This window comes from Tamandua tetradactyla, chromosome 11 (assembly GCF_023851605.1).
Source record: "Tamandua tetradactyla isolate mTamTet1 chromosome 11, mTamTet1.pri, whole genome shotgun sequence".
NCBI classification, from domain to species: Eukaryota; Metazoa; Chordata; class Mammalia; order Pilosa; family Myrmecophagidae; genus Tamandua; species Tamandua tetradactyla.
Window position 1 is genome coordinate 55,821,325 of NC_135337.1, and position 16,519 is coordinate 55,837,843.

Consider the following 16,519-nt stretch of genomic DNA (forward strand, 5'->3'; position numbering starts at 1 on the left):
CAGTATGGGAGATGACTGCCAGGGATGAGCCTGGCTGTGGCACTTTGGGATCAACAATGCCATCCTGACCAAAAGGGGAAAAAGAAGTATACCAAATAAGGCATCAGCATCTGAGAGCGTTCAGATCGAGTCAAGAGGCTATTTGGGAGGTCACTCTTACGCAAGCTTTAGTTAGACATTGCTACCTATCATAACTTGCTAGGTTTGTAGAATCTTATATAATGTCCCAGGTATTCTTTATGTTTGCCAGTAATGGTTTGGTTTTGGCAGCAAAACCATTACTGCCAAACATAAAGAATACCTGAGACATTATATAAGATTCTACAAAGGTTCCACGCACTAGGGTAACTTTCCAAAACCTGCAACCTCCAGATGGGTCCTTGGACCAGATAAATTCTGAAATGCAGAGGGCCCAGCCTCTCCAAGACATCAAACTAGTTCCATCCCCCTATCCCATATTATCAAACAGCCCCTTCCAACATGAAAAAGTTAGAATGGGCATAGCCCAAATACCCCTAAAGAGTGGGAGAAAGATCGAAGGTGTTCGTAGAGTTAGAGAAGGTATGGTTTAACAAAGAGTATGATTGCTGTACCATTATATTGATATTTCTTTTAGTCTCCAAGTACCTTAGAGCAGCTAAAAGTAAAAACCTAAAATTGTGGAATTGTAACCCATATGAAACTCTGAAATCTGTTCTATGACTAATTGTTGCAATATCCTTTGAGGAAATATATTGCTTTTTTGTTTATATGTTATTTTTCACAAAAAAGAAAAAAAAAGAGGAGTAATATAACAGAGAAGATAAGTTTTAACAAATGAGTATGACTGCTGAATCATTATATTGATATTTCTTTTAGTCTCCAGTGTCTTGGAGCAGCTAGAAGAAAAAATTAAAAATCGTGGGACTGTAACCCATACCAAACTTTAAAATCTGTTCTATGACTACTTGTTAAACTGTAGTTGGAAATTTATTGCTTTTTTTGTATATATGTTATATTTCATTATTAAAAAAAACCTGAAAGCTAGTCCTTCTAGATGTGTTCTGGATGCCAGCCCCTCTTGTTTTCTTTCCTGTCTTGTCATCTCTCCTATACTCATTTTTTTTTGTAGATTCATTTCAGGCTTCAAACAGGCCATAACATCCCATTCTGGAGGGCCACTACATCCTCTTTTAGTGATGTATCTCAGTCCATCATCACATTTAGCTTTTGTTCTCTACATTGCACTCTCACTTTCCAATAACCCCTTCATTCCATACAGTCTGGCTTCCAACTGATTTTGTTGCTAAGTCTGTTGCTATGTATCTAGTCTCATTTCACCGGCCTTTCCAACAATATAGTTGACTATGTCTTACTTTATGAATCACTATCTAATTTTGGTTCCCCTGATACCACAGCTTCCTGTTTTTTTCTCCTGCTTCACTGATAGCATCAAACTCCTTAATCTTATCTGCTTCACCCTCATTTTTCACTATTCCTCTGCTTGGACTTTGAGAAATCTTCACACACATACATTTCATACAAGGTGTACGATCAGTGGCTCACAATATCATCACATAGTTGTTTATTCATCACCATTCTGCTTGAACTTTTAACTCCAGCTAAAGTAGTCTGCTCAATGACATTTAACTAAATATTTTCACCTCTGTGCCTATATGTTCATTTGAACAAGGCTTCCCTTCCCTATTACCACCAACCTCTAAAGTATTGTGAATTCCTTCTGGATTGGTGATATACATTAAATGGGGAAAGAATAAAATAAAATTAGGTTTATAGTGAATATAAATTAGATGAAATGCTTTTTCTTCTAAAATTGGTAATAAAGTTAATAGTTCACACACATTGTCTTAACTTTCCTTAGATGTACAGAATTAAGTCTGTCATCATTGTTCTGATGTTAGTTTTGTAATCTGACAACCTTTCACAACTCCCTTATTAATCCTTGTAATTTTTCTGTTGATTATCTTGGGCCTTTTATATATCTGGTATATCATATGTAAATAAGAAGAATTTTGCCTCTTTCAATTTTGTATACTTCATGTTTCTTTTCTTCTGTGTTACTGCTTTGACCAGGACCCTCTAGTACCATATTGAACCAAGTAATAGCAGACATACTTGTCTTGACAGAGACTTAACATTTCTTCTTTAATTGTGATGATTGCTCTAGGTGTTTGCCAACCTATATAAAGGTGAGAAACATATACTGGATTTCATTGAGCTCTAAATATTTTTCAAATAATTTTCTCTTTAATCCAAGGCTTATTTAGTTATTTTTAAAAAATTTTCCAGCTGTATAGGACTTTTTTGCACTTTTGTTACTGATATCCAATTTTATTATAGTATGACTGTAAGTCTGCATGATATTGATTCTTTGGGATTAATTGAGACTTTATAGCCTATTAAGAAACATATATTCTCTATTTGCTAGGTATAAATTCTGTCTATGTAACAGATCAAATTCTCTATAGTCATATTATTTAAATATTTTATATTTTGACTATTTTTTGAGCTTTAATTATTTTTGAGAGGACTGTTAAAATCTCCAATTACAATCTCATCTTTCTGTGGCATCTTCAGGCTTGCTTTGGATGAAAAAGCCAATAGCTTACGCTAATTTGTCCTTTTCTCAAGAACTAACAATGCCCTCATTTTTGGAAGCTCCAGTTAAAGCAAAATACCAAACTCTAACTTTGCTTAACATTTTGGCAGTGATTATCTATCATAAGAAATAAAAGAGAACCAAGGAAGAATACCTAAATAGTGACATTATATAGAGAATCTCAAGAGGATTCCGTGGTCTCCTAAATGTGACAAATAAAATATGGGAGAACTTATTCCAAACTTTTGTTTGATTTTATATAATAAATAGAATAAATTAAAATTTTGTCCACTAAACATATACCTCAAGGTTTTGAAAATTTGTCCATTTTCTTTAGTTTTTTTTTTAACTTGAAATACAGGATTTATTCCACATAGAAAGGAATTTACACTAAAGAAAACAATATCTCATGATATCAAACTTAAGATCATGTATTTTAAGAATGGTTTTGACCTTTGATTCCAATATATTTAAGTGTACTGTTTTTTTTTGGTTTGTTTGTTTGCTTATGTACATTTTAATAGGTTCAAAATACTACCTGAAGTTCTGTATCGTATTCCCACACTTGAAACCATTCTAATTAGTAACAACCAGGTTGGATATGTGGACCCTCAGAAAATGAAGACAATGGAAAATTTGACCACATTGGACCTTCAAAATAATGACCTCCTACACATTCCCCCAGAGCTCGGTAATTGTGTAAACTTAAGGTAACTATACCATTCTTAGTCTCTCTAGTTATTTCATTGACTTGTTGAAAGTGCTGTTTTTTGTTTGCTTGTTTGTGTTTTCTTTTTGAGGTGATCTTGTAGGAAGTTGAAATAATAAATTATCCTATTAAAAAAACAGACACCAAAACCCAGAACCCAGAATCCTAATTCTGTTTTTCAAATTCTACCAAATATGTTTGAACTTTTTTATATGGTATAATACTATGTATAAATAAAGTAACTAGTTGTTTCTAGAGGTACTTTCCTCATCATGGTGTATATTTATAACCTGAAATTACTATATAAAAATGTCAGGGAAATACAAATTCTTTAGCTTTGTATAGAGAATTTTTAAAAATCTGATTACAGACTGCCACCATTCCATCTCAAGCCCCAAACGGTCTTTCTCACTCTCTGCATTTGCTGTTCCCTCTGCCTGAAATGGTTTAAACCTCGCTTTTCTCAGTAATCAACTTAAATATCATCTTTGAAAACCTTTCCTATTCTCTAGACAGAGTTAGTCTCGCCTATATTTCCCTCCATGCTTTGTTTGAATTTTTTTATACCATTTATTTTTCCTCCTGTAGAAAAGAGAATCCTAGTGCCTAGTACATAGAAAGCACTCAATAAGTGCTTATTACATGAATATAATGGGAGTTCGAGATGTCAGCGGAAATCCAAATAATTAGGCAAAATGTGTCCATAGTAATTTAATTGTTGAAACTCCCTCACAGTTTGGCATTTTAACTTTATGGGGCTGGCACTTGTGCTGCTCTGGTACCTTATATTAGTAAATTATAGGCGGCAAGTAAATAACTTCTTTGACTATAAGTTAAGAAAATCAGTCTTTAAGAGAATTCCCAAGGAACATAGAAATTTGTGAAGGTATAATTTAGATCTAGGGTATAATATAACTTTTGTTTACATAAGCACTATAGCTATTAAAAATATAAAAGTCTCTGTCTTATAGTTGAAAAAATTTCATTAATTATACAAAGAAACAAAACCACAAACTCTTAACTCTTTAATTGAACCTCATTTCACTCCAGAACATTTATTTGTATCTCTGTCTGGTCAAGGGAGATTTAGAGAGCCAGAAATGTGTTAATGTTTGCCAGAGGGTGTGTGTGTCAGAAAATATATTGATTACATTATAGCCTAGTACAGGTACTTGTCAGTTTATTCATTCTAGTATTTGCATAAATCTCATTTGGCCATTTATTATAAGATTGAGAAGAAGCTGGGTAGAATGTTCGAAAATCACAGCTCCGCCACTTAGTAGCTGCATGAGTGCGGGCAAGTTTTCATACCTCCCTAATCTGGTGTTTCCTCATCCATAAAATAGTAATATAATGATACTTACATCCTAGTGTTGTTAAGAGAATTGGGAGAGATAATGTCAGTTACCTAGCACAGTGCCATTCACAAAATAAGTATTCAATTAATGTTGTTTTGGTTATTGTAATTCCAATTGTTTAAATGCTCAGATTTGAAAAGAAACGGAGAAAAACATGCAATTTTAGTTTTTAAATTTTCAAATGAAATTACAAGAAAAGCATCTATAATGAAAAATATTTAAATTTTTACTTTTCTTTTTTTGTTTAGAACATTACTACTAGATGGAAACCCATTCCGCATTCCTCGAGCAGCCATATTAATGAAAGGAACATCTGCTATATTAGAATATTTGAGAGATCGAATTCCTACTTAAATTGTAGTTGTTTCATAATCCTGGTCAAGTTAGTTCTTAAAAAGATAAAACATTTTCTTTTATTGCTCTAATTGGTCTTTTATTTCCCTCAATATCATCTACCCATTGGTATAATTGGCCTGGGCCATATTCACTGCCACTGAATAATTTTACACTGACAACTACTTAACATTTTTGTAAGTCTTGTGTACATTTATAGTGACAGTAACTGTGTATAGTGTTCATGCACTATATTCTGAATGCTTTGCACAGGGTTTATCCTACTCACTTTCATTCCCTTATAACACAACAAGATGTTTCTTCAAAAATGAGTTTTTGTTTAACATGGTTCAATATTTTTATAATGAAAATTTTTTGTAGAAGTGGGTTTTTTTCCATTTCTGTTTATATTACATGTAATGTGGCCAATTGATTTGAATACGACTATTCAGTTTCTACCTTTCTATTCAACATAAAATTGATTTGTATTTCATTAAATACACTTCTTTGACATTTATGGGGTTGGACTCATTGCAAGTTTTTAATTAACATTCACTATTTTGTTTTTGTTTTAATGGAGTTGAAATGTTTCTTTTCTAGCTGTTGTTTAGGGCTGTTATCCCTGTTTTGTGAGATGACTTTTATCACAGTTGTTGATGCTGCAGTAATGCCACACAAGATAAAAACTTATTGTTGGAAAAAATAGTGAAAGTGTTGCTCTAATTGCATTTGCAATTTTGAATTTAAAACTTAAAACATTTTTTTTGTGTATGTGATGTCTTAATACTAAATTTCTGTATGATAATCTAGTACTTTTAGATTCAGGAGATCAGATCTGCATATTTTCACCTCAGCTACACTATGAGCATTTTAAATACCTTTTGTCCCTTAAAAAAAAAGTACTAAAGACCACATCTTTTCAATTCTATCTCAAGTTTGTTATTTCTAAATGTACAGAAATTTAGATACAAACAGCAAACAGCAATTAATAACGTTTATATAGAAATCTTGAAATATACTGCACTTAAACACTAACGAAGCATGCATTTGTTATATTCCTGATCTACTCAGTGAGTGTTTGAATTCAATCCTGTCCATCTTTTTATTTCATCACCTTAACTTTAGAATTTGTTTGCAGTCTTGCTAAGAGGCAAATTTTCTAAAGGCAAACTTGATTTACTGAAAGTCAAATATAAAAATTTTTTTGAAACCAAAAATATCAGAAGTAGGCTGATTGGTCATTATAAAACTTAAGCTTCTATTAAGTAGTTAATACAAAATTATGTGTATCAGTGTGTGTGTGTGTGTAAGTGTGTGTATGTAGCTTTTGGAAGATTGAGGCATACTCATATGAAAAAAAATCAATGCTAATAAAGGTAATTACTACATGTTGATAATAAAGTTACATATTTAACATTCCACAGTTTCAAAAAAAATTTAAATACGATGTTTATGTTTTTTTGTTTAAAAGAAACATGCTCTTTTCATTACCATAACTCTTAAGGCCAAATAAGACGTCTGCTTCAATACTAAACAAAAGACACATTACAATAAGTGACATTTTATTGTTTATACAATAGAGACTTTTATGTTATTCAAAACACTTTTTTAAATACTGAAAAAGTTGAGTACACCAAAGCCGAAAAATGGCTCTGCTATACACTGCACAGCATTATTTTAGTCCCTGTATTTTGTATCTGTACAGAAAGCATCTTCAAAATGCATTCTAATCACATTTTATACCTTTACCGATTAGTGTCAATACATAAATGAAACTGGAAGAATACAACTTGCATTTGCAAATTAACTGACAGTAATTAATTTAAATGATTCGGTAAATTTAAAATATGGATTCATAGGACTTTTTGCACATAAAATGAAGCAGCTTTCAAAGTTGTTATGGTCTAATACTGAAAAAACCCATTAAGTACATTCACAATCTATGTTAATAAAGTAGTAAATATGCCTTCATTCAGTTTATTTACATCAATAGGTACTTCAACTAAAAATTACTGTTGTTTGTGATACAGTCATCTTTTTGACACATACAAAAATGACAATTTTATATATAATTTAAGCTCAAAATCACAATTATCTCAAAATAGTAATTACAATACAGCCATTTCAATTAAACATATCGTGATAACTTTTTATAAAATGGTAAAATTTTTATTAAAGTAAGCAATTTGTTTTGAATTGACTAGAGTACACCCAAGTAGAAAATCTTAAATGCTATGAGGTGTTTCCCACCCCCTCCCACCCGAATTTGTATGTAGCCACCTAAGCTAGCAAAGAGACAGAAAAGGCCCCAATTTTTAAAGTTTTAAAGCCTCTTTTGCTATACTGCTGTGGCTTGTTTATTCTTCCATAAAGCTTTACAAGGGAATGTCAATAAATTATGCAGTGAAATGCATGCATTAATATACAGTATGTCTATATAAAATGTTAGTGTTTACTAATGCACATTAAAATGTTCACAAAGACTGCAAAAGAAAGCATAAGTAAAGAAGCACTTAAGATCTACCAATTGTATATTGTAAACTTGAAAACTACTTGATAATATAATGGAATTTCTTTGAAATCAGATCCCAATTCAAGTTCTTTCTCTGGTTAAAGGAGTTCTGATTACTTGGCCTTAAGATGTCACTGTTGTGCTGCACATATGGTAGTGAAATCAGATATCAAAAAGAAACAGGAATCTAGAGACTCTTCATTTTACTAGAATAATGGCCTAAAGTTACATCACTATTTAGGAATTTTTCTTAAACCTACAGAAGAGTGAAATATTTCACTAAATGACTTCACGTTTATGATCTCAAATGAAAAATGGATAATCTGTGTGTGTGTGTGTGTGTGTGTGTGTGTGTGTGTGTGTGTGTGTGTGTGTGTGTAGCATATAGGAAAATATACATTAACATAGGTGGAATTAGAACTACTTTATATATTAATAAAAGGATTGTGTCCCAAAATCACCAAGGTCAAAAGTAATCATTATCAAATACTTTGGAATGAAAGAGTGTTTTTCATGATACTTAAAAAAATATGAAATCCTAATATCTTTCTATTTATAATTCTTCAATCAATTAAAAACCTATCACTATCTTGGTTTAGAATTGCTGCCGATAGTTTAATTATTTCCTCTCTGAATAGAAAGAGACCGCAGGTCATATTATGGTTTACTCATATACAGATGGGAAGGGATGCCCTTGGGTGGTTATAAAGTTCGAAAAATGAAATTACAAAACTTGCAAACCTTACGCTTACAGGATTATTTGTGATGGTCTTTGAAATTTACAAACAACTTAGTGAATTTACCCCTGATTTCAATTAAACTTTGAAAAAATTCCTCTTTCATATGAAGACAATGTCCTCATTCTTAAGCTACCGTTAGTCCCTTTTACTCAGTGAGAACAAAGAGAAACAATTTCTTCTTTAAACAAAAAGTGTCTGGTATATCTGTCTGTTAATTATTTTTTTTTCTTTTCATTCCAAACAGAAAATAGTAAGGTTTGCATTTTTGAGGAGGAAAATGTACTTGAGGGTGTGAAAGGGAAATGCCTAAATGTCATAAAGCAGAAGTATTCAAACACTTTATTGCATACCATTGACACTAGGTGTCATCAAAGCTAAAATGATTTCCTAAAGTAAAACTTATACAAGTTTCCTTACAGACATGAACAAATGCATTTTCCACATTCAAAGCCATTAAGGGTCCTCTGAGTAGAAAGATTCTAGAAGTATTGAAAATAAAAATTTTTCAGCAATAAATTCTGAAAATAATTTCTTTTCTAGCAAATATGGGAACTGCTTTATGCTGTCTGCCTGAGAGTTGCATCTTGGTTTCCTTATGGACTTTCAAAAAAAATATATAAGGTTTCCTGACTAAATAAGAGATGTTCTTTAGTAGAAGGCTGGGGAAGGGGAAGAGGAGCAGAGAGTTACAAAGAGCTTTGTGATCTCTTTTGTCCATTTGTCAGATGTTTTCCTCAATCTAGCTATCATAAGGGTCCATTGACCTGCATACCTGGGCATTATTTAACGTCATTACTTTAACTGTGCAAAATACATGTGCAAAGAAAAACACCTACCTATGTGTGTCTGCACATAGACACAAAACCTGAGTTACAATAAAAGATTTTAATATAAGAAAACTTTACTTAATGTAGGAAAATAAGCTTTAAAGGGCCAAAAAATACCTTTGTACAATATCGGCAGCTACCTTTAAAACTTCAATGTGCTTAAGTATCACATTTTATAAGACCCAGCAAGAAAAGGATCATTTACACTTGTTAATTTTCTTAATTATAGCTGAGTAACCACATTTCTATTTCTAGCATCTATTTTCATTCCCCTGAATTTATTCTAAAAAAAAACATTTATAAGACCTGTTTCATTTCTGATGAATAATTCCTGCTTTTTTCTAAATATTGAGGACATAGGAGATTTGGGGTTGCTAACCGTAAAACTTAGTGGCAAGCCACAATGGAATTTTAAAATCCAAAACAAAATATTTAATCTATTATTAAGAGAAGCATTTCCTGAAAAACATTTTGTAGACAGTGTTGGGCCAGTCTACATGAAACTAGTCTCTCCTTTGCGGGCTCCCTTTCTGCGGACTGTTAGTTCTTAAAAACCCCTTTTCCAAGCTTCATTTCTTTAGTAAGCTTCCTTAGCTTTCATATGTGAACCCTGAAATGCCCTAACTGAAGCTCACATTCCAAGGTCAGTTAGTGTCCTCTCTTTCCTATCTCTTCCTCAGAGGAGCTCAGTGCTCTGGGATGACTCCTTTGCCTCATATGTCACTTAACTCAAGGAGAAAATCGGCTTACATATCCCCATTCTCATCACTAGACACTGACTTAATCCTGAACATACTTATTCCCTTGGCTACATCGCTGATGCATACTGAGGACATTTTATAGAAAATTCAATGCCAGGCTTCTCCGTGCTGCTCCGGCTAGCCTTTGTCACTGTGTACTTCTGTAAGTTAAATTCCTGATGCTTAGGGAGAAGGGGACACCATCTGAACTAAAGGGTTTAATCCTTGCATCTGCAGTGGATAGAGGGTGGGTGGGGCTTTGAATAGGTATATCAATAGTTGTAGGGAGCTTGGGCAGTGCCCTTGAGAGCTGTCTTTCCTCACTAGAGTCAGTGAGCCTGGTTTGGGGATAAGATGACAAATGCAGGCACTAGAGTAAGAGGTCAGCCAAGGAAACTACTTTCTCCCTGCCTTTTTATATTGCACTTTCCTGAGGATCACTAAAGGGATTCTGTATTGTGCAGAAGGCTCAAAGCACGTCACACTTTGCCAAGAGACTTGTTGCCATGGGAACCAATGCAGAGACACGAAAATAAGGCAAGAAGTTTAGGATTAAATGTGGAGACAAGTGACAGGGAGTTGGTTTCTATGTGCAATTTGAGCTTTGGGGATTAAAAGACAAACAAAAAAACCAGGATATTCCTAGTGTGGCCAGATTAATGGACAAAATGACTTGCCAGCAGCAGGTCCTGGAGGCTGTGGTGTGGGTAAGGCAGGGAGAGAGTAATAAGTTGTAGTTTGGATAAGGCGAACTATTAAAATCAAGCCCCATCATACCTGGTGAAATTGAGCTCTTCAGCCCAAATGTTAAATTAATCATATGGACAAAGGTACCTTTATAAAGGCACATCTATGCTTAGCTTAAAGTCAGCCTGCTGTAGCTGTTCTCTTCACTTTCCAAAGCCAGCAGACACTCCCTGACAATATTATTGCACACATGGGATATTATTGCTTGAACCATCTTCCCAAATATTCCAAACTAAAAAAACAAACGTGAATCTGGGGCCTCTGTCTCAGCAGGACAGCTATTGCAAGTAACCTAGACCTTAAATTAGAATAAGTTTCTCATCAGGTAACAGTTACTTCACTACATCTGGTATAGGTCTTTCCTGTGTAGCCTTCTCTGTCATTAGAAGTTAATAATAAATTCATCAAACTGGACTGTAGGATTCCAGGAAAATCTTTCAAGGATTTGGAGGTTCTGCCTAATCTGAAAAAGGTAGACCAACATTTTGTATATTCAGAGGCTCCTGGGAGACTGTTCCTATGTCCCCAACCTTCCCAAGGGCTATTTCCTGAAATGCTACAATTAATGTCTCATTCCTATTCAAACCTTGGCCCATATTTAAATTCACTTACCCTGAGGAGATGTGCGAAGCTCACACTGTAAACTTACTTTATGACTTGAGTTGACCCTTCCTAGAGTGCAAATTAGCAAGGAGTAGTGACATTCTTTACCTGTCACTCTTCCCCGTTCTACAAACACAAAAACTAGAACACTAACCACACCAAGGCTATGGGTAGGGATGGAGGTCAGGAACTAGGAGATAAAACCATTGGTTAGGTTCAATTTCCAGTGTCTGCCCATGCAAAAAAAAAAAAAGCCATTGGTTAGTTCTCTTTATGGTAGACTAGGTGCAAATGGTCTGAATAAACTGTGCTCCTACTGGGGTGTTAAGTACACTGGTCATAGGTTTACTAGAAATGCTTATTTTCTTTCTCATTAATGACTTCCTATTTTATTTGCTAGAATTCCTCACTGAATCCTTTGACAATCTCAACAATGATCTATTCAAATGCCAAAAGCCCATGAATTTCTGTACTCCCAAGAATACTTTTGGGGTTCTGAAATCCAAGAAGAAGGCTGAATTTTCTACCACTTGCAGAGTTTGGGGAGAACCGTGATAACACATGCAAAACCCTAAAGAGAGATTTGAGTATAATGATCTTCATTATGTTAACAGAATTTCTTGTATCAACAAACCTGTAAATGTCAGGATTTGGGATTTCAATGCTTGGTTTTTGTAGGTAGGAAGGAACTGAACAACTAAGGCAGAAACAACCGAATAATCTAAGGCAGAACTGAGCTTTAAGTTAAAGCTACATGAAACAATGCTTTTTACTTAAGATAGTAAGCAGATCTCTTTTTGAGATAGGTAAATAAAACATGAATCTTCACAATCAGCTATGCCTTTGAATTTGACATATGTGAAGAGATAAATTTATGATATGGTGTTTTTAAAATCAGTGCTGCCTAGAGGAAGAGCTTAGCTGGTTAGGGCTAAACTAAAGTTTGATTGGCTTTTGCTGTGACTTTCTGTAGTTCCTCAGTGGTAGATCACACCTTGGACAAACTTGAGCTCCTCCAGGATGAAAGGGCCCTTGATACTACTCTTACTAGTTTTACCACATTCATTCATTCCTCAGAGAAGAATCTGAAGACCCATTAATCATTGCAAATCTCATAATATATTGAGAATTTAACTTGACTCTTCAAAATTTTAAAACAATTTATTCATCTTCCCAACCTGCTGTTAAGTTATATAAGTGCTTTCCTGATATACCATGTAACCTTCAAGAGTTATAAACATAAGTCTTAGTTCTCTATGGTTTATCTCACAGATCAGCACATAGTCCAACAAGAACCAGCCTTGACCATATTAGGACATTTACTGCTTTCAACTACCAGAAGCATTTGCAAATCAGAAAAGTGACTTCTGAGTGGAATGATGATGTTTGTGTATAGTCCTTATGTTTTAGAGAACTGATGTTTTAAAAGAATGGCTTTCCCATATTAACCACAGAATATATGTAGATGCAGGACTTTTTTAAATACCTTTCAACCTCGACTGCCAGCGATATGCCCAAAATGATACTCAAAGGGCAGGAACTCTGATTATTCAAAAAGCACAGTCTCACTTTCAAATGTCAGCATGCTGCAAAACCCATTGCAAATATTTTTGATAAACTCACATTTTGTGAATTGGCTTATAAAGACACTGCCTCATTGCCAGACCATGGATGAACTCATTCACTTTTTGTACCCACCTCTATTTTACAGTCGCTGTTCCACCTCTATGCTAATCCTAGCCTGGGTAAAAATCCTTGACTTTAATCTCAAAGAGCAAATAAAAACTCTGAGATTTTGTTGGAAATAAAACCATCCTGCTATTTCTCTTGCCCATGTAATCTCTGAAGAGATTCTTCCTTTAGAATGACTTCTGCTAAGTTGGAAGGCTACCATTTCTTAGTGCTTAGAGGTGTTGCAAGGACAGCTAAGTGGTCGGCATTGGAGGAGCATTAGAGAAAGGTCTGATAGGAGACGCCATGCTGGCATTTCAGTTGTCTGTTGAAATCGCATGTCCTGAGACTTGGGCTGTATCTGCATGGTTCCAGGCACTCGGAGTTTTCATCTCCTAGAAATTTCTGTCTTAGATGCTGTTTAAGCTACATTCCTTACAAATCTCGAATAGTGTCCTGTTCTGTACTTAAACACAAAGCAGCCCCTAATAGGAGTTGGCCCACATTAAAGAGTGTGATCTTTTCGTTTTGTGTAGGTGCAATCGTTAGACTACACAAGCCCAGCAGCACTATATACATGTTTCTTAGAAATCATTTTCATTCATTCATTCATTCGGGGTGACACTACAACTATTTTGTCCCCACTGTCACCTGAGACTTGGCCTTTTTGGAAGAGAACATATATGAGGGGCAGGAACCTGCCTTCCTAGGGGAATAGAAAAGCATTCTTGATCCACATTGTAAAAAAAATAAAACTGAAAGGAAGCATTTGCCAACTGATTGGACTGAGAGAAAGTGATAATACACTGTTCTCTGTTCTCCCCTCATGCTTTGTACCTATACAGAGGCAGTGATTAGACAGTTTATGTGTCTGTCTCTCCACTGACCTGTGTTTCTTGAGGGGAGGGGCCATGGCTTATTGATATTTATATCTCCCACTGTTCATATAATAGAACTTGGCACATAATACTTTTCTTGTTAACATTTGTTGACAAGAATGCACAGCATGAGAAAGGTAAATAGGCTTAAACACTGGTAATTAAAAAAAAAATTGACAAAGATTGACTGGAGCACAGATTTTAGAGTTACACAAAAACGTTTCTCTAAGCTAGGTCAGATCTAGTTAAACCTGCAGCAAGTCTGGATGAATATTCCAAATAGGAGCATAGACTGTTGTGGCCGTGTTCATGAACACACTGCGGATATACTCGGAAAAATTGAGAAATAATAGAAGACATCGTTCCTTACCTTTGAGTAGTTTATGGTGATCTAGCATTAGGACACAGGGATAGTAAACTATCATTCTATCATTTTGGGGAAATATGTGGAGACCTATAAAAAAAGTGCCTGATATTGAGAGAGAAAGAGAGATTGATTCTACAAAATACATATGTGAGTTTCTCTGGTAAAAACATAGATCTGTATGTATCCTCAAAGAGAAGAGTGTTTGCTAGCCACATTCATGGTTTTAAAAGAGTATGTCAGAGTGATAGCCTATTGGACAATCTCTCTTGATCATAAGAGTTTGAGATCCTATCTAATGCTAAATACTTATTGCTAAGCTGAATGGCCCCACAGCTATGGCTGAGGAATTATGTCCAAAGACTGGCTATCCCAACTGGATGGTTTAAAACAAATAGAATGATAGCCTGTAAAGACAAAAGAAACATGAAAAACAAGCAGTTTTGGAGTACAAAAATAGGAGCTTTCAAGTAGTTCTCTCATCACTCTGAGAACAAATTCCTCCTAGTGCTCATTCTCATATTTAGTTCTGGATTCTACAAACTAAACCTGTAATGAAAAGTGGGGGAAGTCTGAGAAAGGATGAAAAAGACAATGAAATAGAAAACAAGGTAGAGTTTAAAAAAGCCAAAAGCTTATAGTTGAAAGAATGACATGTTGGTCTTCAGGTGGACACATGCTGCATTTTATTTTTAATTTGTGGACATGTGTACAATTTAAACTTGTTGGGGAGATATTTATGCTCCTTAAAAAGAGAGGAAGTACACTTGGTAAGGAGACCCTGGAGGGTGAGCATAAAATTGTTAGGCTTGAGGTCATAAAAAAGTTACAAAATGCCAACCCCAAAGGGAGGTGCAAAGGAATTTGATAAGCAAGAACTCACTGATGAGTAGCTGGTGGCCATATGGCTGGAAGGACATGTTTCAGCTGGAGGAAGACACCAGAGGATATAAATAGTTTTACAAAGATCGGGAAAGAACATCTTGTATTCCTTCTATCTACTTATGCTCTGAGTTGGAAGAAAAAAGATTAAAGTTTGGCAGAGAAACACCATGAATCAACAAATAAGCAGGGCCTTGATGGAATTAACAGAGAAGCCCAGATAAGGGTGCTGGCTAAGCTGTGAGGGTAAGGATATAATTAACTAAGAAGAAGCAAATGGAAACACTCAGGCTTTTAAAACAATGATCCAGTAGTCAGAAGCCCTGAAATTCCAAATATTTAAGAACCAAAACAGCTTGAGGACAGTGTCAAAGCTGCTGAATTCACACCTACATATTCTGACGGAAAGTGGGAGGCTGAGGAGATTGCAAAATACCCTGGAAGCAGATGATCTCTTTGTAAGATGTTTTTTGAAATATATTCCTTATGCACTTCATAACAAGGTAAAAATCGGATTATAAGAGTATGCTGATTACTTGTACACACAAGATAAAATGACAAATTAGGAGTTTGTACTAGAGGTCTCTTTACTGCCAGATGCTACCTGGAAATAAAGCTATATGCAGATACACACATTCAAATTTGACTAGTTTTATAATTACATAAGGGAGGTTATGCTAGGCAAACTTAGTTTCAGGTATTTAAGTTTTGGAGAGCTCATTTAAAAACTGATTTTAAATGATTTGTAACAAATATATTCCCACAGACTTAGAATCAGCAAACCAGAAGGGAGCCTGGTTAAAATAATGGCAAATAGGCAAAAAATATTTGGAAAACACATGAAAAACTGGTGGGCATCATAATTAAACAGAACAATTAGGAAACATCAAAACTTCAAAGCATACATTTGAGGAAGAGCTCAAGAGTCTCCAGGATGGAGTCATAGAATGGTTGATACAACCTGGGAGGTTTAGAAAAAATATATAGAAGATTCTTAAAATAAGCTCAAATGCTCTTATATTTTTTCTCATGTTGTTTACAGTTAGGGAATTGTTTAGAATTAATTTTACCCCCAAATTATGGAATTTTAGTTCTAGAATATGTATTGGCATTCTCTTAGAATGACCTCATTTAGTTGTCCTGAATTTGGGTTAACCAAATGTTTTTCCTATAAAACTTTAATCATTCTCATTGACCACACTGGTATATTGAGGGGACCATATAAATTTATTGTCCAAACCAGGCACCTTCTGAGAAGGAAAGGGATGCTATTAACAACACACCAGTATAACAAGCCTACAAACTGACTGCCCCAGGCATGTGGTCACCCCGAGAATTGCAAGGTTCAGAAATAAAATAGAAATACAAGGGCGCCATCTGGTGGTGAATTATTCAAACTATCAACTTGGGTCCCTAGAGTTTGTGGATGTGTTCAGTTTATTAATCTATATATGGGCAGTGTATAGGTTGAATTTGAACTCGGTAATTTAAGATGGGGTTTTTACTGTGATGAAACACATAATATGTTGCTTTATTAGGGTGAATTAGTGAGGGAA

The 16,519-nt window shown here is 34.7% G+C and overlaps 1 protein-coding gene across 1 annotated transcript in view; it reads left to right on the forward strand.

The window, feature by feature from the left end:
• Positions 1 to 5,516, forward strand: part of LRRC40 (leucine rich repeat containing 40) — a 75,674-nt gene extending 70,158 nt beyond the window's left edge. Inside the window, exons 14-15 of the mRNA XM_077120633.1 lie at positions 3,124 to 3,309; positions 4,915 to 5,516. Coding sequence (XP_076976748.1) covers positions 3,124 to 3,309; positions 4,915 to 5,020 — 292 coding nt within the window. The 3' untranslated portion in view covers positions 5,021 to 5,516. The remainder of the gene's footprint in view (positions 1 to 3,123; positions 3,310 to 4,914) is intronic.
• The last annotated feature ends 11,003 nt before the right edge of the window (positions 5,517 to 16,519 follow it).